The 23359-nt window shown below is 42.4% G+C and overlaps 2 protein-coding genes across 2 annotated transcripts; one reads left to right on the forward strand and one right to left on the reverse strand.

The window, feature by feature from the left end:
* Window positions 1-267: 267 nt before the first annotated feature.
* Window positions 268-17170, reverse strand: ddx39b (DEAD (Asp-Glu-Ala-Asp) box polypeptide 39B). Its single transcript, XM_083646805.1, has 11 exons — window positions 17134-17170; window positions 15355-15575; window positions 14918-15045; window positions 13603-13695; window positions 12564-12747; window positions 12154-12272; window positions 11327-11458; window positions 8233-8342; window positions 6873-7017; window positions 4929-5076; window positions 268-518 (listed from the first exon to the last, which is right to left on the reverse strand). The coding sequence occupies exons 2-11, from the start codon at window positions 15563-15565 to the stop codon at window positions 502-504; spliced, it is 1287 nt and encodes a 428-aa protein (XP_083502931.1). The 5' UTR covers window positions 15566-15575; window positions 17134-17170; the 3' UTR covers window positions 268-501.
* Window positions 17171-17239: 69 nt separating this feature from the next.
* On the forward strand, window positions 17240-23246 carry polr1h (RNA polymerase I subunit H). The gene is made up of 5 exons (XM_083646648.1): window positions 17240-17350; window positions 20311-20433; window positions 21099-21199; window positions 21928-22037; window positions 22835-23246. Exons 2-5 carry the CDS (start codon window positions 20313-20315, stop codon window positions 22857-22859), a joined length of 357 nt encoding a protein of 118 aa, XP_083502774.1. The 5' UTR covers window positions 17240-17350; window positions 20311-20312; the 3' UTR covers window positions 22860-23246.
* The last annotated feature ends 113 nt before the right edge of the window (window positions 23247-23359 follow it).

The following is a 23359-nucleotide window of genomic DNA, read 5'->3' on the forward strand; positions in this document are numbered from 1 at the left end:
CTACAACGTTGATACTTGGAGGGCCTAAGACCCCCAACCTCTGTTCACTATCAACTCAACCTGGCCTCACATAGAGATGCCTCACAGTGAAATCTACCATGGCTGACAGTGAAATCATGTCTAACAGTGAAATCATGCCTGACAGTGAAATCTACCATGCCTGACAACCAATAAAGAGCAAACAAATTGATCACAGTCAAATATTTAGTGCGACATGTCAAACCAAACGGTACATTTTGTGAATTCAACTAAACACTTGCAGCAGGCTGAAGGAATCACACAGCTGGGTCAAGAACGAGACCAAATTTCAGCCAAAAAACATAAATATATTTTAACCACACAAATAAAATATCAAAATTAAATATTCAGTGACAAGTACTGAGATGAGAAACGTAAGATAAATCAAACAAAATAACATCTTTTAACATCCTTAGAGTTGAAATTACAAATAGAAAATAAAGTGCCTGCAGAATGTACAGAATAACCGGGTCCGTCTTGTCTCTATCGTGTGGGCTCGACTGTGGGGAGAGAGACAGAGTGGAGGTTAGTGTGGAGGTCCAGACCATTAACACATTGAGTGCCACAGCGCTTCAGTAAAATTGTCTGCAGCCTGTGCCAGATTCACTTCCATTCAGTTGGAAACAGCTATAGAATTTTTTCTATTAGGGCTATATTGACAGGGCTGGACTTTAATGAAACATTGAACACTCCTGCTTCTTCCAAAGAAGAAATTTTGTTTCTAGACAGTTCCATTATGAAATGACAGCCTATGAAAAAAGTGCACTTTCAAGGGTTTTCTGTCGTTTTTTTTTACTTTCCAAGATATAGTCACTTTTATGAATACCTTTTGCACTCTAATTTCGAGCACATTCACTGACTCTGGCTGGTGTTTTCTGATGTGGTGGCATGGTGTGGTTTCTGTGCAGCCTGCGTGCCCCCCCCCCCCCCCTCTCCCCCCCCCCCCCCTCTCCCCCTCTCCACCTCTGAGCTGCGGGCTCCTCCCCACACGCACAGAGTTTGTTTTCTCACAGACTCCGTTTTTGCCCCGGACGGATCTCAGCGCGCATCAAGGAAATGCCAAACGCGACTGAACGAAAAGGCTTGGCCGTTCGGCTTCGGATGCTGGCTTTCTGGCAGGGAATCGTGTGGAGATAGATAGAAGCATAAGAGCTCAGTTGTGAGCGCGGATGCAGCCGAGCCCACTGTCCGCTGCAGACAGAGCAATCTATACGGCTCTGGCTGAAGCATGCATCGGTTTCCTCTTTGATCACGTCTTTCCCTGCTGTCTCCTGCACAAAGTAAGGATCTGAGGTGGGTGGCGCATCTCCCGTGTCGATGTTTAAGGTGGCGCCGTGTGATCCCTTGAAGGGATTCATGCTCACTGGCTGGGTACGACCTTAAACAGCAGAATTATGGAATAATATGAATTATGATTTTAGGACGTGCACAGACGTCCTTGGCACTGAACGTTACTTTTTTTTAGGACGTGCACAGACGTCCTTGGCACTCAATGTGTTAAACACGTCGACACATGATGCTCAAACACTCTTTATTCCCACCCATAATACAAGCTATTTGAACATTCTGCAGGTTTCAGAAAGGCAAATTTAAGACAGTTTTTTTTTTTACTGCTGCCTGTAGTTGAATTTAATTTACCAATTTAACAAGAACAACAACATTTCTGATTGAACAAATGTGCAGAAAAAGGAGATGAAGAAATGAAATATTTATGGACATGAAGTCCACCATGTTTGTCATATTGTATTATTCCTGTTCTGTATCTTCTCTTTTTTTCAATGTTTTATTTAAATTTTTTATAGAACAATAATACACGAACAAGAAAAACAAACCGGCTCAGACACAAGAAAGAAAAGCAAAACAAACAAATATATACATCATCAAAATTCAACATTACCTGTTCTGTATCTTACTAATATAATAGGGCAGCGGCGGGCAGCGCGGTGCACAATTGGGCGAGGCCACGCAGCAGCTGAGCTGCAGGCGAGCCTCCGCAGCGAGCGAGCTGTGAGAGCGGGCGAGCGCGGCACGCGTCGCGACTAGCGAGCGAGCTGCGTCTGCGAGCCCACGAAGCGGGCGAGACCTCGAGGGCAAACCAACGAGGCAACGAGGTAGAGATGAGTGCTGCCAGTCAAGCAGGCGAGGCAGAGAGGGACGCTAGAAAGGTGTGCGCAGCACTTCTCCTTCATCTAAAGAAGGAGCTGCACGTGTGCAGTGCTGTAATGACTTCTACACACCTTTAAGTTATGATCCTACTCTGGTATTTTCTGGTGAAATTAGGAACATTTTAGACTGGGCAGCAGGTAACCAATCTATATCACAGGATGAATATAAGTTTTTGTTTCAAGTGCATCCAATACGTCCAATATTTTACACCTTACCGAAAATCCACAAAAGCTGTCAGGAACCGGTCCCAGGGCGCCCCATAGTGTCCGGGATTGGGTCCCTGACTGAGCCTATCTCCCAATTTATAGATTGTCATATTAAATCTTTGGTAACTCAGTTACCCTCTTATGTACGAGACACCTCTGATTTTTTGAGAAAGTTAACATCTGTGGGTGGGATCAGTGACTCTGATTGGCTGTGCACGATGGACGTGGCGAGCTTGTATACCAATGTGCCCCATAGAGAGGGTTTGGAGGCTCTACAGTATTACTTGAATTCTAGGTCAACACAACTTCCTTCCACTGAATTGTTATCTAAACTGTCTGAACTCGTCCTTACTAAGAATTATTTCAGATTTAACAAGGACTTTTATTTACAACGACAGGGCGTCTCGATGGGTAGTCCATTTAGTCCTAATTATGCAAACCTGTTTATGGGGAAGTTTGAAGATGATCATGTATACAAAAATAATCCATATTTGTCTCTCATCAAATGCTGGTTTAGATATATCGACGATCTGTTTTTCGTGTTCACAGGTACAGCAGAGGAACTAGAATTGTTTAAGTTACATCTAAATTCTAGAGCCCCCACTATCTCTTTCACACTGGAGGCAAGCAGAGAAACTGTGCCTTTTTTGGATGTAAGGGTAAATAAATCTGAACTAATACATACGACCGTCTTTAGAAAAAAAACGGATAGGAATAATTATTTACATTTTTCGAGCTATCATCCACATAGCCTAAAAAAGAGTTTACCTTACAGTCAGCTGCTAAGAATTAAAAGAATATGTAGCTCTGGTGATGAATTTGAGAGACAGGCTGATGCCATGTGCACCCGTTTTTTAGAAAAGGGTTATGATCAAAAACTGCTAAATGTCTGTATGTCCAAGGTCCGCGATAAAGATAGGGAGAGTCTCTTGAAGCCCAATCCACCTCCTCTCAAACAGCAGCCCCTTGTTTTATCCACAACGTTTTCTCCGATCTCCCAGTCGGTTAAAAATGTCATTAGAAAACATTGGCATATATTGTCCAGTGATCCCGTTGTGGGTCGTGAGTTTGTCAAATATCCGATGTTCGCCACTAAGCGACAAAAAAATGTGAATGACAAACTTGTAAAGACCGATCTTTATGTGAAACCCACACATTTTTTAAATTCTCTTCCCCCAGGTAACTTTCCGTGTTTGAATTGTGTAAGCTGCAACGCCATGATTAAAGTTAATCAATTCTCACATCCCCATACGGGGAAATCGATGATGGTCAAAGATAGAATCACATGTCGGTCCACTCATGTTGTCTATCTTTTAAAATGCCCTTGTGGTTTGTACTATGTGGGGAAAACAAAAAGACAGCTGAGAATTAGAATTTCCGAACATAAGAGCAGCATCAGAAGGGGTGACGAGAAATCTCCAGTTGCCAAACATTTTAATAAATATGATCATGGCGTTTGCAGCTTACGTTTTATGGGGATTGAGTCAGTGGGGCCACTTCTGAGAGGAGGAGACAGGGAGAGAAAACTTCTCCAGAGAGAAGCATATTGGATACACCACTTACAGACTGAGCATCCTAAGGGTTTAAATGAAGAATTATTGCTCTCTTGTTTCTTATAAGTGGTTTGATCCCTTGTTTTGATATGTGATTGGTCATGCTTACACATTTTGAGATGGGTTATCTGCTCCTGTCAAGCAGATTTAGACTGAGGGGTTTTCTTAAATCTTTCTTATTTTTCTCATAGGCTACTTCTAATGTGCTTTTGGTATTATGTATATCGTTGTGGCAGATACCATTTATACAGATTGACACTTGTATATATCTACAATTGTCCATATTTATCTACTTTTTTATATTTGTCTTGATTACCTGTTCACAGATTTATTTCTTTTAGGATCTGTGAGTGATTTAATCAGTCATGTTGATGTATTCTGATCAGCTGTGCGGTCATCTTATTTATTTGTTATGTAGGTTCTTGACCACTCTGTTTGTTCTAGATATGTTGGAGATTGATTGATTGATTGATTGATGCATGCATTTTCCACAGCTGGTTTCATTCAGCATGGTCCTGGCTTCTACTTATATGGGTCATACCCACTGCTTGTAACAACGCTGAGGAAAGCCTGTGAGGCTGAAACGCGTCCGTTGTATCACTGCTGCTGTGCGCATTAAAAGTTGAAACTTTATAGACATCTGTGAGTGCTGTTTTTGATTTAATTTCAGTGCTGTAATGAAACATAAGAAACTTAACACCAACTCTGCTACTGGTCCAATCCACATGTTGGTGAAATTACACTCGTCATGCCGTTTGTTTTATTTTCAAACTCTACCTTCGAATAAATATCACTGAACGTAAATAATCGTTAGGGTTGTGCTACAACCTAGGTTTTACGAGTGAAGAATGTAAGTTCTTACTCAATGCTAAAAGCTGGCTTCGGCCTTCCGGCCCAGTTAAGGTTGATGCTGGGATACCCTAAATTGCCATTTCACGACTAAGAGCTGAAAGATAATAAGCAATAGTGAATGAAAGCAGCTTACTGTAGGTGGAGATGTCTATCTCGTCGGGCAGCTGGCTGATGTTGACCTCAAAGCGGTCCTGGACGTCGTTAAGGGTGCGGGCGTCTCCCTCGTCAGCCACAAAGGTGATGGCCAGGCCCTTGGTGCCAAACCTGCCCGCCCGGGCAACCTGCCACACACAACACACACACACACACACACACACACACACACACATACACACATTACAAACCTGCCCGCCCGGGCAACCTGCCACACACAACACATTACAAACCTGCCCGCCCGGGCAACCTGCCACACACAACACATTACAAACCTGCCCGCCCGGGCAACCTGCCACACACAACACATTACAAACCTGCCCGCCCGGGCAACCTGCCACACAACACATTACAAACCTGCCCGCCCGGGCAACCTGCCACACAACACATTACAAACCTGCCCGCCCGGGCAACCTGCCACACAACACATTACAAACCTGCCCGCCCGGGCAACCTGCCACACACAACACATTACAAACCTGCCCGCCCGGGCAACCTGCCACACACAACACATTACAAACCTGCCCGCCCGGGCAACCTGCCACACACAACACACACACACACACACACACACACACACACATTACAAACCTGCCCGCCCGGGCAACCTGCCACACACAACACATTACAAACCTGCCCGCCCGGGCAACCTGCCACACACAACACATTACAAACCTGCCCGCCCGGGCAACCTGCCACACACAACACATTACAAACCTGCCCGCCCGGGCAACCTGCCACACAACACATTACAAACCTGCCCGCCCGGGCAACCTGCCACACACAACACATTACAAACCTGCCCGCCCGGGCAACCTGCCACACACAACACATTACAAACCTGCCCGCCCGGGCAACCTGCCACACAACACATTACAAACCTGCCCGCCCGGGCAACCTGCCACACAACACATTACAAACCTGCCCGCCCGGGCAACCTGCCACACAACACATTACAAACCTGCCCGCCCGGGCAACCTGCCACACACAACACATTACAAAACCATCGCTATGCTGCTATGAAGTCTGGCTAATGAACAACCCAACCATGCTACCAGAGCTCGTGTTGACATGCCTTCTGCTTGTCTGTATTCTGTCCACATTCTGTCATCCATGAAATATTAAGTATAACCTACTCACCTCACTATGACTGGGCTTTGAGAATTTACAAATTGCATAATTCACCGGAATCAATAAGCCACCACACTAACGATACCTCTGATTTCTCATTCCTGTTGAAGGGGCTCCAACCGTTAACCGAATATTTTCCGTCTTTTACCAGATATTTTAACGAGGACGGGAAATTCTGAAGGCTGCCCGTCATTGGGGTGGATTGGAATGTAATTACACATTCATTTGAATATCGTATTATTAGACATTAGTCATGCCGTAACGGTCTACACATTAACCAGAGTGAAATCCTGGAACATTTCTCCCCGTCGTGCTCATTCTGCAACTTTGAGTCTGTCTGTGGCTAGCAGCTGCGCTCGAGAGGAGAGGAGAAGAGGGGAGAGGAGAGGAGAGAGGAGATGAGGAGAGAGGATGAGAAGAAGACGAGGAGAGGAGATGAGAAGAGAGGAGACGAAGAGAGTAGGGGATGAGGAGAAGAGAGGAGAAGAGGAGAGGGGATGAGGAGACGAGAGAGGAGACGACGAGAGAGTATGAGGAGAGAAGAGGAGACGAGGAGATAAAGAAGGAGAGGAGACAGAGAGGAGAGGAGACGAGGAGAGAGGATGAGGAGAGAAGAGGAGATAAAGAAGGAGAGGAGAGGAGGAGAGAGGGGATGAGGAGAGGAGAGAGGAGACAAGGAGAGAGGATGAGGAGAGAAGAGGAGACGAGGAGATAAAGAAGGATAGGAGACAGAGAGGAGACGAGGAGAGAGGATGAGGAGAGAAGAGGTGTTGGGGAGGTGTTTAAGGCCTACCCTGTGTAGGTAAGTGTCCGAGTCTTCTGGCATGTCATAGTTAAAGGCAATGTTGACTCTCTCAATGTCCATCCCTCGACCAAACAGGTTGGTGGCCACCAGGATTCGCCTCTGGAAGTCCTTGAACTGCTGGTAGCGGGACAAACTAGAGGCGGCAATGAAAGGGAGGGCTGGAATTAGTGAACCTCTATAGTCCACCATAGCCTGCTATTTGCTAAAGACGGGAGAGAGAAGACTCCAATAATATACAAGACACAACCATTTGAATTTGGCAGCAGACAAAGTATAAGGTATAGCATAAATCATTCACCCCAACAATAAAAAACAATTTAAGATATTTTGTTATTGATGTGAAACGATGGAACTGCCTGATTAACAGATTTAGTGAAAGCAGAGAGTTTCCCAGGTGTTCCCCCACTGTGGTCCGACTTAGCCCTAAAACTGTTCTTCCTTCCTGATTTGTCAATGGTGTTTTTGTAAAGGGGTCAACAGTCTAGTTTAGTTTCCACTCCAAAAACCACCATCTAATGCAGGGGTGTCAAACATGCGGCCCGGGGGCCAGATCAGATCCGGCCCCCCAAAGGGTCCAATGCGGCCCAAAGGATGACTTTGCAAAGTGTGAAAATTGCACTGAGAAGTCCTTCAATCCAATGTGATGCACTTGTGAAGGCTAAGAGGTAGCAGGTTTCAGGAGCAAGTTAAATATGAAGTAGCCTATTCATGTTATCTGTATAAATCACTAAATGGTCAGCTATTTTTATTACCTTTGCTTGACTATAGAGAATTGCACAGGTGGGTAACCTATCCAAGGTGAGTAGTTTACCCATTGATTGACTCTCATTGATTGATACAGTTGATCTGAATAGGTGAGTAAACTATCTGCCTCATTTCAAAGGAGTGGGTCAATTGTTTACCTGGCTGCGTTGACCCTCCACTACACCCCTGATTATAATGCACAGTACAGACAGTCGATAATGTGCTTGATGGTAGCTGAGATAACCCTACGTGTTGTAGGGCTGTACCTGTAATTCTTTACACTAAGATAAACGGGAACATTTTGAGGTTTTGTCATTGATAAGTTATTGATTATTGATTTTCATTGTCTGGCCCACTTGACACCAAATTGGGTCGCATGTGGCCCATGGACTAAAATTAGTTTGACACCCGTGAATGCAATGCATGTGTGAAACAATTAGGAGTATGACCTCTCTATGACCTATGACCTCTCCAGACATTAAATACACATCTCAACATCCCACGTATTCCATGACCGTGCACATTTCAAATGTGTTCAGTTGTTTCAAAACATTTCTTGTCTTTCTGAACATCTGATTTTCCTGGATGAGCTCAGTTCATTTACCGTTCTTCCTGAGGCATCCCTCGATGGATGGCGATGGCAGGGAAGTTCTGCTCCACCAGCAGCTGAGCCAGAGCTACACAACGCTGGACAGACTTCACAAAGATGACCACCTGCAGAGCAGCAGAACACAACAAGCACTCACTCAGTTCATTCAGCATTTGTGCATCCAAATGTGGAATTAATGGAGTCACAGGCTGCATTCAATAATATATTATGATCGATTGTTTTTTTCCCTCCAAATTATTAATGCCATTAAATAGGAATAGGTCTCTTTATCAAAAATAATCATAATAATAATGAAAATGACAATATGAAAAAAGGGAAGATTGAGCAGCCCTACTCACATGTATCAGTGTACGTGTTGATCACATGTTTCAGTGTATGTGTTGATCACTTGTATGTGTTAATCACATGTATCAGTGTATGTGTTGATCACATGTATCAGTGTATGTGTTGGTGTATGTGTTGATCACATGTATCAGTGTGTTGATCACATGTATCAGTGTATGTGTTGATCACATGTATGTGTTGATCACATGTATGTGTTGATCACATGTATCAGTGTATGTGTTGATCACATGTATCAGTATGTGTTGATCACATGTATCAGTGTATGTGTTGATCACATGTATCAGTGTATGTGTTGATCACATGTATCAGTGTATGTGTTGATCACATGTATCAGTATGTGTTGATCACATGTATCAGTGTATGTGTTGATCACATGTATCAGTGTATGTGTTGATCACATGTATCAGTGTATGTGTTGATCACATGTATCAGTGTGTTGATCACATGTATCAGTGTATGTGTTGATCACATGTATCAGTGTATGTGTTGATCACATGTATCAGTGTATGTGTTGATCACATGTATCAGTGTATGTGTTGATCACATGTATCAGTGTATGTGTTGATCACATGTATCAGTGTATGTGTTGATCACATGTATCAGTGTATGTGTTGATCACATGTATCAGTGTATGTGTTGATCACATGTATCAGTGTATGTGTTGATCACATGTATCAGTATGTGTTGATCACATGTATCAGTGTATGTGTTGATCACATGTATCAGTGTGTTGATCACATGTATCAGTGTATGTGTTGATCACATGTATCAGTATGTGTTGATCACATGTATCAGTATGTGTTGATCACATGTATCAGTATGTGTTGATCACATGTATCAGTGTGTTGATCACATGTATCAGTGTATGTGTTGATCACATGTATCAGTATGTGTTGATCACATGTATCAGTATGTGTTGATCACATGTATCAGTGTATGTGTTGATCACATGTATCAGTGTATGTGCTGATCACATGTATCAGTGTATGTGTTGATCACATGTATCAGTATGTGTTGATCACATGTATCAGTGTATGTGTTGATCACATGTATCAGTATGTGTTGATCACATGTATCAGTGTATGTGTTGATCACATGTATCAGTGTATGTGTTGATCACATGTATCAGTGTATGTGTTGATCACATGTATCAGTGTGTTGATCACATGTATCAGTGTATGTGTTGATCACATGTATCAGTATGTGTTGATCACATGTATCAGTATGTGTTGATCACATGTATCAGTATGTGTTGATCACATGTATCAGTGTGTTGATCACATGTATCAGTGTATGTGTTGATCACATGTATCAGTATGTGTTGATCACATGTATCAGTATGTGTTGATCACATGTATCAGTGTATGTGTTGATCACATGTATCAGTGTATGTGCTGATCACATGTATCAGTGTATGTGTTGATCACATGTATCAGTATGTGTTGATCACATGTATCAGTGTATGTGTTGATCACATGTATCAGTGTATGTGTTGATCACATGTATCAGTGTATGTGTTGATCACATGTATCAGTGTATGTGCTGATCACATGTATCAGTGTATGTGTTGATCACATGTATCAGTATGTGTTGATCACATGTATCAGTGTATGTGTTGATCACATGTATCAGTGTATGTGTTGATCACATGTATCAGTGTATGTGTTGATCACATGTATCAGTGTATGTGCTGATCACATGTATCAGTGTATGTGTTGATCACATGTATCAGTATGTGTTGATCACATGTATCAGTGTATGTGTTGATCACATGTATCAGTATGTGTTGATCACATGTATCAGTATGTGTTGATCACATGTATTAGTGTATGTGTTGATCACATGTATCAGTGTATGTGTTGATCACATGTATCAGTATGTGTTGATCACATGTATCAGTGTATGTGTTGATCACATGTATCAGTGTATGTGTTGATCACATGTATCAGTGTATGTGTTGATCACATGTATCAGTATGTGTTGATCACATGTATCAGTGTATGTGTTGATCACATGTATCAGTGTATGTGTTGATCACATGTATCAGTATGTGTTGATCACATGTATCAGTGTATGTGTTGATCACATGTATCAGTGTATGTGTTGATCACATGTATCAGTGTATGTGTTGATCACATGTATCAGTATGTGTTGATCACATGTATCAGTGTGTTGATCACATGTATCAGTGTATGTGTTGATCACATGTTTCAGTGTATGTGTTGATCACATGTATCAGTATGTGTTGATCACATGTATCAGTGTATGTGTTGATCACATGTATCAGTGTATGTGTTGATCACATGTATCAGTGTGTTGATCACATGTATCAGTATGTGTTGATCACATGTATCAGTATGTGTTGATCACATGTATCAGTGTATGTGTTGATCACATGTATCAGTGTATGTGTTGATCACATGTATCAGTATGTGTTGATCACATGTATCAGTGTATGTGTTGATCACATGTATCAGTGTATGTGTTGATCACATGTATCAGTGTGTTGATCACATGTATCAGTGTATGTGTTGATCACATGTATCAGTATGTGTTGATCACATGTATCAGTGTATGTGTTGATCACATGTATCAGTATGTGTTGATCACATGTATCAGTGTATGTGTTGATCACATGTATCAGTGTATGTGTTGATCACATGTATCAGTATGTGTTGATTATGAAAGTTTACAGAGAACTTCAATCATGGCATTTTGGCAGCATGAATGAATGAGAGAGCACCTGATTGAACTCCAGCACATCCAACAGGTCAAAAAGCTTCCGGTTCTTCTCATTGTCCCTCAGCTTGACGTAGTACTGCTGCAGCCCGTGGAGTGTCAGCTTGGTTTCGTCATCCACAAAGATCTCCATCGGCTGGAGCAGGCAGGAGGTGGACAGGGTAATGTGGGGATGAGAAGATGGGAGAAAGGGAATTTTGGAGGTGTGGTTTATGTAAGTAGGTTAGACAGGGTGATATCCAGAGAGGAGGTGTGGTTTATGTAAGTAGGTTAGACAGGGTGATATCCAGAGAGGAGGAGATGGTTCAGTTATCGGGCAATGAGGTCATTTTTGTGGGGTGAATTAGCATGATGTACGACATGATGTACAGGTTATATGGGGAAATGTATACAAAAAGGAACGGTCCCATGTGGCAGCGGTTGAAGTGAGAGGGTGAAATGAACGAGCACATGGAAAAAGAGTAAGAGTGTGCTGGATTTACAACACAAGACAAAATGAGAGCAAACATTGCTAAACGGAATACATCACGTTTTATCTTGATTTTCTTGTTTTCATGATTGTGGGAAGCCAAAATCTTGATCACGATTACTAATCGATTAGCTGTGCAGCCCTAGTTGGAGTATAGAGAGACATTTCTTTCTGGCTCGTAACCTGGACTCATGGAGGTCATAAGGCAACATGGACTCTGTGCCCCGCCTACTCCAGCGGGCGTGGCAGGAGAGTGGGAGGAGTGCAGGTGTGCAGGGAGGCGTGGCAGAAGAGTGGGAGGAGTGCAGGTGTGCAGGGAGCAACAAGAGGCATGGTGGATGCGAGAAGAGAGGCGTAATTACATCTTGCATAAACTTGGTGCACACCGGCCGGATCTCTTTGCTCAGTGTTGCACTGAAAAACATGACTTGCTTCTCGTGCGGAGTCATACGGAAGATCTCCTGGACATCTCTGCGCATGTCTGCATGAGGTGGAGACAACGGGGACTCAGGTCAGTGTTCGCCCGGTTACGGCCATACAAAGTCAATTTAGTAGACAGAAAGTAAATAAGGAATGGCATTGGAAATTAACCCATTGATACCTGATGCAGCATTTGTGTGTGTATCCCTTTAAGACCGCGAACCGCATCACGCGGTTCGCGCTCTTAAAGGGATACACACACAAATGAGGGATATACACGCAAATGCTGCATCAGGTATCAATGGGTTAAGAGAGAAACTCCATCCATATTTTTGCGGGCGTATGGACTCACCGAGCTGCTCGAGCATCTTGTCACACTCGTCCAGGATGAAGTGTTTGATGTGACGCAGGCTCAGGCTCTTCTGGCGAATCAGCTGTAAGATCCGGCCCGGCGTCCCCACCACCACGTGAGGACAGTCCCGCTTCAGCACCTCCTCATCCTTCTTAATGGTAAGACCTCCGAAGAACACTGCCACCTGGAGGCCAACGTAGGCACACAATGGGTTAAAAGTTGTGACGGCAAGCCGAGGCTTTCTGAAGCAATGAGGCTTTCCTTTCAGTTGTATTGAAAAATGGTTCACTACTTGAAGCTTCTCAACACAGTACGCGCTAGTGTAGAAGAGTAAACCAGATAAATACTAACAGCTTTATATTAACTTTCTAAATTATTAACGCCCTATAGAGCAACTGTTTGTATAATAATAATAATAATATATTGTAGGAACTAGCTAACAACTAGTGGGTGTAGTTCGGTCAAAAGAAAATAGTTCCGACATGAAACTGCTCATAACAACGTCTGTGGATTATCTTGAGTAACGGGGTCATGATTTCTGGAAAGAGACACTGCTGTTATGTATTTCTTTGGCACTTTGAGCACCACAAGTCGAGTGCCATCCAGTTCCATTGTATTGGAGAGAAGCCACAAACTCTGCGGCCGATATCTCCGAAACTCAGGCAACTAACACAAAACGATATAGATGGATAAATAGCACTGCAGGTGAGAGGGAAAAGATGTATTTTGGATTTTAGGGTGAGCTGTCCCTTTAAGGACAAACTGTCACTGGGCACTTGGCTACAGGTAACTCAGTGATATGTTTGAATGTGTTGCACATGCACAGTGACTTGGTTGGGGGGCGTGTCTGTTTCAAACATAAATCAAGTACGGTAGACGTGTTATTTAGGCAAAGGCATTTGTGCAATATGACAACCTGTTGGGATCAATTAAAAATAGGGCAGCGCCTCAGTGTCAGACATAACCTCGCCAGTTATAAGACTAAACTAGCAACTAGGAATAGTAAAGAGGAGGAGGATCATCAGTTCACAGGGTTTACCTTGACAGTGGGCATGTACTTGGAGAATCTCTCGTACTCCTTGCTGATCTGAAAGGCCAGCTCTCTGGTATGGCACATCACCAGGACTGATACCTACAACAAGAGAAGAGGGGGGAGGAGTGGATTGACAGGGGCAGGCAAAATTAATGAATGCAATTCTGGGCAATTCTGAGTTCATTCATGTTTTTAAGCAAAAATGTCTCATAACAAATTACTGGGCTGCTTATGAAGACTAGTGTACATGTATAATATGGACCGTTGGGTTGGTAACCCAGTTTTATAGTAAAGTTAGGTTAGGTAGTCCACTTAGTTCTGGTTGTCTTCTTTACCAGCCATTTTGGCAAGGAACCATCCATTGCTCAGAGGTTACTTTATATTATATTAAAAAAAATGCTAGTACAATAGAAGTGTCTGGAGATTTGGATTTGGATCTGTAAGCAGAGTGAACAGCAGATGGAAATTTAGAAAATTTTAAATGATATAATGTTACTGGATAAGAAGTAGGGTAGTTTTTATGTTCATCTGTGTGGTTTTATAGCGTCATGCGATATAAATGGCCACAATATAAACAGTCTGCTGGTAATACACTATACTGAATTTCTAAACATGCAGTGAACTCCTGCTCTTAATGGGCTGCATGTTTAGAACCAATTCTCCGTTTTGAGCGCACTCGGACGGACAGAAGACAGGGCAGTTTTTCTAATTTCATCAATATAAAATATAAGAAAATGTCAATCTGTAACCTTTCTGTCCAGTATCTTGCCCAAGAACACTTCGACATGCGGACTGGAGGAGCTGGGGATCGAACCACCGACCTTCTGATTCGTGGACGAGCCGCTCTACCTCCTGAGCCACAGCTGTCAAGTGTTGCCGTTTATGTGTGAGACTGGGTTGCAAAGAATGGCAGAAGATTTTGTTTTGTCTTTAATCAGTTATTTATTATCCAGTTCTCTGGGCCGAGGTTCCGACTTGGAATTCCAACTTGAAGGGCTTTTTTCATTGCAGTTTTTTTTCTGACTTCCCTCCCCAATTTTCTCCCCAATTGTACTTGGCCAATCTCCCCCTGCTGCCCTGGTCGCTGCTCCACCCTCTGCCGAACTGGGGAGAGCCGTAGACTAGCACCATGCTTCCTCCAACAAATGTGCAGTTGTCAGCCGCTTCCTTTCACCTGACAGCGGTGAGCTTCTACCGCTACACTGCCCGGACGCCCTCATTGCATTTTTCTTAGTGGGAAGTCAGAATGTATAACTTTCCAACATCCCTGTAAGGAAGCTTTACTGTAGCTTCTGGGTGTTGGGGGGGGGGGGGGCTTTACCTGTCCAGTGACGGGCTCCAGCTGCTGCAGCGTAGCCAGAACAAACACTGCTGTCTTCCCCATCCCAGACTTGGCCTGACACAGCACGTCCATACCAAGGATGGCCTGAGGGATGCACTCATGCTGAACTGCAAGAATTATGCAAACATTTTATTATTAATAATAATAATAATAATAACGTAGCAATTGATGAGTCTCTGAAATTAGAATTGATAATAAGTGTGTTAACTGTAACCCTGCTCTGGATTAATCTAAGAGTGGACATGCATCGAAAGTCAAATTAACCGAAAACTGACATCCCTAGGCTAGACTTTAAAAAAAAAAGTGAACTATCCTTTTAAAGTTTCTAACTAAGGCAAGGGAATATTGATTGTGATGATACTGACATGTTTGTTTGTCAGTTTGTTGGCTCTTCTCATGTTAAATGGGCTACTCACCCTCAGAAGGATGCTCAAAGCCACAGTCCACGATGGCCCTGAGCAGCTCGGGCTTGAGCAGGAAGTCTCTGAAGCCAGAGGAGTGGATGGAGACGTAGGAGCCCTTCATGCCTTCCTTCCTCATGGAGATGAGGTCTCCGCCCCCCACCTCCCCCACCGCGTCAACCTCGTCCTCCTCATAATCCAAGAGCTCGTTCTCGTTCTCACTCATCCTGACCTAGCTGCAAAGAGAGGTACAGGGCCATAGCTTATGCCCAGTGCAAGTCCAAGTGCAAGCATTACCTTTGCTAGATTCTTTTTCCCCATTTTTCTCCCCAATTCTACTTGGACAATTTCCTCCTGGTACACCGGCATTTTTTCCAAACACGTGGTCTGAATGAGAATATTTTGTTGAAATGACAATCAAATGCATGCATCAAATGGTCAGTAGTTCTTGAAAAGAATATCAAAAGTTACATTTAACACACAATTTGGGGGGTCATCCCTATGTTCCCCGGGTCCTATGTTCCCCGTTTTTGTGGGACCGGGGGAACATAGAACCCTGCTATGTTCCCTGGGAGAGGTTAGGTTTTGGGTTAGGGTCTGGGGGAGGTTAGGTTTAGGCGTGGGGGGTGGGAGAGGTTAGGTTTTGGGTTAGGGTCTGGGGGAGGTTAGGTTTAGGGTTAGTGAAAAACGGGGAATATAGAACCCGGGGAACATAGAACCCGGGGAACATAGACATGATCCCCAATTTGGATGTGGTCCCTAATTTATTTATTTCATTGTACCCCCCCCCCCCCCCTTATTTAATTTACAAGAAGTTAACACAATTAACAGTTAGAGAATGTAGAAGAATGACTACTTTGCTCATACTTTCACTGTTATCTCTCTAACGTTACCTAATACAGATAGTCATGGAATTCGGGACAAAATCATATCTAACAAGAGAATGTCACCAAACTCAATTAAAGATGTCCCAATGTAATCTTGCCTTAATATTTGGAGATGTACACACTCAGTACACACTTAGCTAGGACATTTTATTAATCATAGAGTACTGCAGGGAATGGGATGATGTATTTTTGTAGGCTTAACCAGAAATCGGTGTCATGCTGGTTCCAAGAGGGAAAAGGCTAATTGGATTGTAGAATGGGGATTTAACGTAAATGCATCAAATAAGGTATGTACGGTATGTGGTTAACAAAAGTTTATGGGCTTGATCATTTGTGTTCAGCAAGATAATCTTCGCTTTTACGGCTTTTTAAACGTAAATGCGTTTTTCGGTAAACATTTCCAAAGTCATAAAAGTGGCCCACGTGTGTGAAGATTATCTTGCTGAATACAAATTACCACGCGCATTTAAGCGAAATCACCATGTAAATCCCCGTAGACTTTTCCCCTGACGAACCCAAGTGCTACTTCCGGACTCATTCCTGCGGTGCAGTATTATGTGAACTATTTCTCCCTACAAAGAAAGTATCACTATCAGAGCAATGCTGCGTATGACATGTTGTGCGCTCTGTTTTTGTGTAGCCTGTAATTAAATATGGAATTTGCCATATAGTGTTGTATATCTGATAATTAAAAAAATAAGAAAAAACATCAGTGCACCTGCTGCAGACCCAAACATACGCTAACGTTAGCTGGGACGCTAGCAAGCAGCTCGCCAACTACACCAACGTTACTGTACTACTAAGTTACTTCACTTAATTTACACTTTAAAACAGACAAATTAATTCATGACTTGCGGTACTGTACATGCATTAAGTTGTCATTTCTTTATCGTTTTCTCATATATACCTTAATTTTGACAGATAAATACCACGCCGTGTCGGTCCGTTCAAAGTGACGCGCTGCGCATACGTCATGACGTCATAGGCTCACGACCGAAAGGAGTGGAAGGACCCCGCAATGTGCGCCCACGCAGATGCCAGAGCATCGACATAAACACTCATAACACTAGACAGGCACGTGGTGACTGATTGGCACCTTTAGCTGTTATCTACACGTCGTACAGGTAAGTAAACTTACATTAACTCTGGATGTCTTGACGAAGCTGCTAAAGTTATAATGGTATGTTTTGGTCTGTACGTGGAAGTGCGTGTTGCCACAGCAGAGGTGGGCTAGCTCTATTGTAGCTCCAACACTGACACAGACTTCTGTCTAGTGATGGAGGACAACGGGATAGTGCTAAAGCCAAATCACAGATACATCATACATGTCACAAGTCCAGGCACAAATGTTACAATTGTGCCTGGACTATATGTACATTGCCAATGCCAAGGCCGAGTATTGTGACTGCTGTGTGGAGTCCTACAGAAATCTCTGCACATATTACACACAGTCGCACACAATTCATAATTCGTTGCATTTTCAAGTTAACCATATTTCGGCATAAGTTTGGGACCTGAAAGTTGAAGTTTGAGAAGGCCAGGCGTTTTACAGAAAACATGTCAATTGCAGTATTTCTCACCTTGGCTGCAGTCCATTAGCCAGTGGCGCTGCTCTTGAGGCAAGAGGAGGGTATCTGCATCGGCTAGGAGATAGTTTTGTGGAGGACAGTCTAACGATGCAGATGCTGGAGTTTGGTGTCGTTTGAAGAAAAAATGTGGGAGGAGTAAGGTTTAATTAGTTTTACAGTTTTTGTAGTTTTCTGGTCTTTAGACTTCATAATTGGCCATAGGTTGCAGCGTACAAAAGTTTCTCCTCATTTGGGCACACATTTCGGTGAAAGTGCCAAAGCCATAGCCCATATGCCTGATTTGTTATGAATTTTCAAAGTTTGAAACTTTAGACGGTCGCTGTAGCGCCACCATCAGGACTATAGGCGCCAAATTCACATCAACTTAGTTTGGCATGGGACTGGACCTTTGTGCAAAGTTTGGTTTATATTCATGCATGGGAAGTCTGACTTCCTGGGAGAAGAAGAAAAAAATAATAATAACTAGGGCTAGAAATATTTCTTCATCTCCATAAAGGTGTACAGACAGACAAACAGACACTCAGACACACAAGTTACTTGCCTCCTTGCTGTTGTGGAGTGGATGAGGTACTGCGAGAGCTGATGTTATGTAGAGGAAGGATGAGCTACTTTACTTGCCGCCTTGCTGTTGTAGAGTGGATGAGGTACTGGCAGAGCTGATGTTATATAGAGGAAGGATGACATCATAGATGACATCATAGATGACATCATCAGTGATGTCACAAGACTGTCATCGGTGATGACATAATCACTGGTGACATCATTGATGACATCATCACTGATGACATCACTGATGACGTAATTGCTCAAGTGACATCACATCATTAGGTAATTAGGACAATTACGATGCGCTTTAGACTATACATGAGGGCAGAATTCAAAATACTGTCAAAAATTCAGTTTTTGAGATACAATTCTTAGATTTTGTACACTTCAACTACTCTGACAGCAAAATCTTGTCAATTCTTTTCGTGGAGATTCAAGCTTTATTTAGCAAGAATTTGCATTAGCTGTTTAAAGTACAATTTACAGTAAAACATTTTGATGCACTGTGGGCTCAATTTTTTATCTATCAAAAATCTGTTTGAGAGTTTTGTGGAGGACAGTCTACCGATGCAGATGCTGGAGTTTGGTGTCGTTTGAAGAAAAAATGTGGCAGGAGTAGGGTTTAATTAGTTTTACAGTTTTTGCAATTTTGCGGTCTTTAGACTTCATAATTGGCCATAGGTTGCAGCGTACAAAAGTTTCTCCTCATTTGGGCACACATTTCGGTGAAAGTGGCAAAGCCGTAGCCCGTATGCCTGATTTGTTATGAATTTTCAAAGTTTGAAACTTTAGACGGTCGCTGTAGCGCCACCATCAGGACTATAGGCGCCAAATTCGCCTCAACTTAGTTTGGCATGGGACTGGACCTTTGTGCAAAGTTTGGTTTATATTCATGCATGGGAAGTCTGACTTCCTGTACAGAAGCAACATGGTCTGAAATGTAACGTATTCGAATAAAACCGTTTGATGTTTAAAACAATCTATGAATTGTTGATTAAGCAATATACCATAATGCATAACCTGACCCGTTTTTTTTTTAACAAGTTGTACTTTACAGCTCTCCTTTTGGCCACAAAAGACAAACATGTAGCATTTGACAACATTTATTTAAATGCATTTGTTGAGTCACCAAATAACTCACATTTGAAGACAATGAGCCTCTTGTGCATTCTCAGTCTCTGTCCATACTGCTGGCGTTTTCTTTTCAGTTCTTGGGTCTGTTCAAATAGTGTAACATGGTAGAGCCTCTTCCTCTTGTCAGGTGAACTGACAGGAAAATATTGTTGGCACAAAGTCAGGGCTGAGAGGGTTCTCCTTTTTGTGCCTGGTGAGAGAGAAGGCAGGGTTTCATTAGCACATGTGATAATAGTGAGAAACAATGGTATTGTAACATTGAACATGAAACATAGCTAATTTATTACTTTGCATGTATGACATCACCTATGACATCACAGCTGCAGTTATGACATCATTGATGACCTCAGTTGTAGTGACATGGTTGGATGGAAATATTTTTTCGGGATGTTCCGTGGCGGCGATGTCATTCTGCTACTGCTGTTGTTTTGGTAAAAGTAATGCAAAAGTAGTGTAATAAGTAACGAGTTACTCTACACAGACGGTAATATTGTAAAGTAACTTATTACTTTCAAATGAAAGTAACTAGTAATATGTAGTATATTACATTTTGAAAGTAACTTGCCCAACACTGAGTATAATGGTGTTCATGTTAATTAAGGCATTAGCGTTAATTTATAAAAAAAATAATAGTTTAGGTTTCGTTAATGGTTAGATTATAGTTAACATTAACTAAGGGTTAGTTCATGTTTAATAATGAATTACACTTATTATAAAGTGTTACCGTGGCTTAAATACAATGTGGAATAGGGACTTGTGTACGTTGGGTTTCACGCGGACTGTCTGGTTCAAGTGTGTTTCTTTGCTTTTCACAGTGATGTCGTGTTTCATCAGTGATCCTAACTTCTGCCCTGAGTGTGGGAACTCGCTCTTTCTCCCGGAGGACGACACCACGGAGGTCATCTGCAACCTCTGTTTCTTCAGCATCCCTATCCAAGGTACACCATCTTCTTTTTCATGACCCGCTCATCTCTGCCTCTGATTGGCTGACTGCACTCGGCTGCTCTGGCCTGCTTTCCAGGCGAGCCAGTCATCTCAAACGAGCATAGAGAGACGAGCAGTTTGATGAGTGACACAGTGTGGTGTTCTAATGTTCATCATGTTCAGGATAGTGTTAAAGCGGCGTCATTCAAATTAATTTAATTGATACTTTGATACGTTTGATACTAAAAGTTTAATAGAACACATTTAGGAGAACCATCAACACAACACGCATGAGTGAGGGGGTACTACTCACATGGCAAAACAGCTCAAGAGGTACATAAGAGGAAAAAGGTTGGGAATCACTGACTCATTGAAAAATGTCCTGAGCATTAGCCTAAACTGGGATATGCACCAGCGTCTAAAATGCAATTGACTTTAGGGCTGGTTCACTTCACGAGCTGGTAACTGTGTCACAGCTCCACTCAGGCTATCATACCAAAATATCATCTAACATATCTTATCACCGACAAGTGAAATGTTGAGCTCTGGCCCATGGACTACATGGGTGGTCCAGTATTTGGGCTGTAGTTTGTAACAAGGCCCAAATAAGATGTGTAACTGTTTGTAATGTGTTGGCCAGCGTTATAAGATGTGTAACTGTGTGTAATGTGTTGGCCAGCGTTCGCAGGTCACGAGGTCCGGACGACAATTGTCTTCAACCCTGTCAACGCCTCGTCAATAGCTGTGGACGACAAAGAGAGTGAACTGAAGGGACCAGTGGTAAGTATAGCTGCTTCCTCTCTGCTGCTTACTGAACTCAGATTGTGTGCTGTATATTAATCAGGGTTGGGAGGGTTACCGTACTTTAAAAGTGTACTCCGATACAATTACTAATTACTTGTAAAAAAAAAAAAAAAAATTAGGCTAATGTATGTATGTATCACAACATTAAAGTAATGCACTGATTACTTTCCATTACTTTTGGATTACTTTTGAACATTTTCTTGCATTTGACTGCTGGAGTCCAAGGGGCATGCTCCTCAGGAGGACATTTTCCCCAAAACAGCTCTGTAATATTAATTTACAGATACATATATCTAGTGTTGCCTGTTTCTCATGAATTAATCATCATCTGTGTGTGTGTGTGTGTGTGTGTGTGTGTGTGTGTGTGTGTGTGTGTGTGTTTTCAAGTGTGTTTTTTCAAGTGTTTTTTCTCCAAAGTTTTTAGGTTTTATTTATTTGTACCATATCAACCAAAGTAGGCAATATACAATAATAAATATAATATAAAATAATCTACAATAAATGTATTTTAAAATTGTAATCCTGCTAGTAATCTTCTTTTCTTTTCTTTTTTTTATACTAAATGTAACTAATCTTCTTTACATCTTTTTTCTGTAACTGTAAGGGATTACAGTTATCTTTTTTGTATCCTGATTACAGTAACCTGATTACATGTAATTAGTTACTTCCCAAGCCTGATATTAATGTATTTTTTTCCCTTCTAGATTGACAGACGGTGCACTCGTTGCAATAAAGAGGGGATGGTTTACCACACCAGGCAGATGAGATCTGCAGATGAAGGCCAGACGGTCTTCTACACCTGTACACACTGCAGGTAATGGATGTGGTGTCAAATGAGTTCCACCTGGGTGCTGCAACCCAATCACCAGAATAAAACCTCTCTACAATCCACCGATACGTACAGTTCAATGTACATTTGAAACAAAACGCCAGCCTTTTACGTTCCTTTATTTAACCAGGGTAATCACGTTGAGATTTCCATCTCTTTTTCAAGTGGGCCCTTGCCAAGAAGGCAGCATACAGATAAGTTCACATTCACATAACATTAAAACGGTTTGAGAAGCTTGCTGCCTTTCCAACGTTAAACACAAATAAAAACAACGTTTAACAAGTTTGCTTATGTTTAGCCAAATAAAACCACTTAGTTAAGGTTAGGGTTATGGTTTGGGTTAGACCTAAATAACAAAAATGTGATTTAAGTCACGGTTGAAATGTCGATTTTGGAAACACTGTGACCATGACCATACGCCCTCCATCCAGCCTGACCACAACACCCTTACTGACCACCGCACTATTTCAATAACAGACTCTATGACGTGTAGAACGTTCATATCTACAAACCTGATATGTAACGTATGTTTGGTTCATAAAAGTGATATTCTACGTATCCGTGGAGCACAAACGTACAATGATCACATTTTATTCTGGCTATTCTGGCGACCAGGCTGGATTGCTGCAGCACCTACAATTCCCTCACGGTACACAGAACAGTCTGAAACGCCATCTGTAACTTTACAATACCGTGTGTGTGTGTGTGTGTGTGTGTGTGTTGTGTGTGTGTGTGTGTGTGTGTGTGTGTGTGTGTGTGTGTGTGTGTGTGATTTCTTGCAGGTATCAAGAGAAAGAGGACTCCTGAGACGATGGAGCATGTTTCCATTCCCCCCATTTGTCAATATTGAGTTGAGATGGATTCTTGCACACCGTGATGGATTCTTGCACACCGTGATGGATTCTTGCACACCATGATATAGATGAAAGGAAGCGCCTGTCATCACATGTTTTGTATGAGGCTGTGCAGTGCAAAGCATCTCAGTGACTTCTGCTGAATGAGTTGTCTGCACAATGTTGAATGAGTTTGTTAACTTAACGTGTGACATTTGTTGTTGATGAAGTGGAGGTAAACCTAGCCACGATGCGAGACTTAGCCTGTTTCTCATTCTGAGTCTCCACCCTATTTGCGCTGCAGGTTCCATTTACAAAGGCCCTACTTTTTCATACATGTAGCAATCACAATAAAACAGTATTTTCCTTGTACACAAGGTTGTTGTCCATTGAGTCAGTCTATTCGTGTTTTTAAATATTGTAAAGTTTCCAATTCTGAGCCTTGGTTTTTGGCATGCCAGAGCCTGGCTGTCA

This window comes from Poromitra crassiceps, assembly GCF_964638095.1.
Source record: "Poromitra crassiceps genome assembly, chromosome: 11".
Lineage (NCBI taxonomy): Eukaryota > Metazoa > Chordata > Actinopteri > Beryciformes > Melamphaidae > Poromitra > Poromitra crassiceps.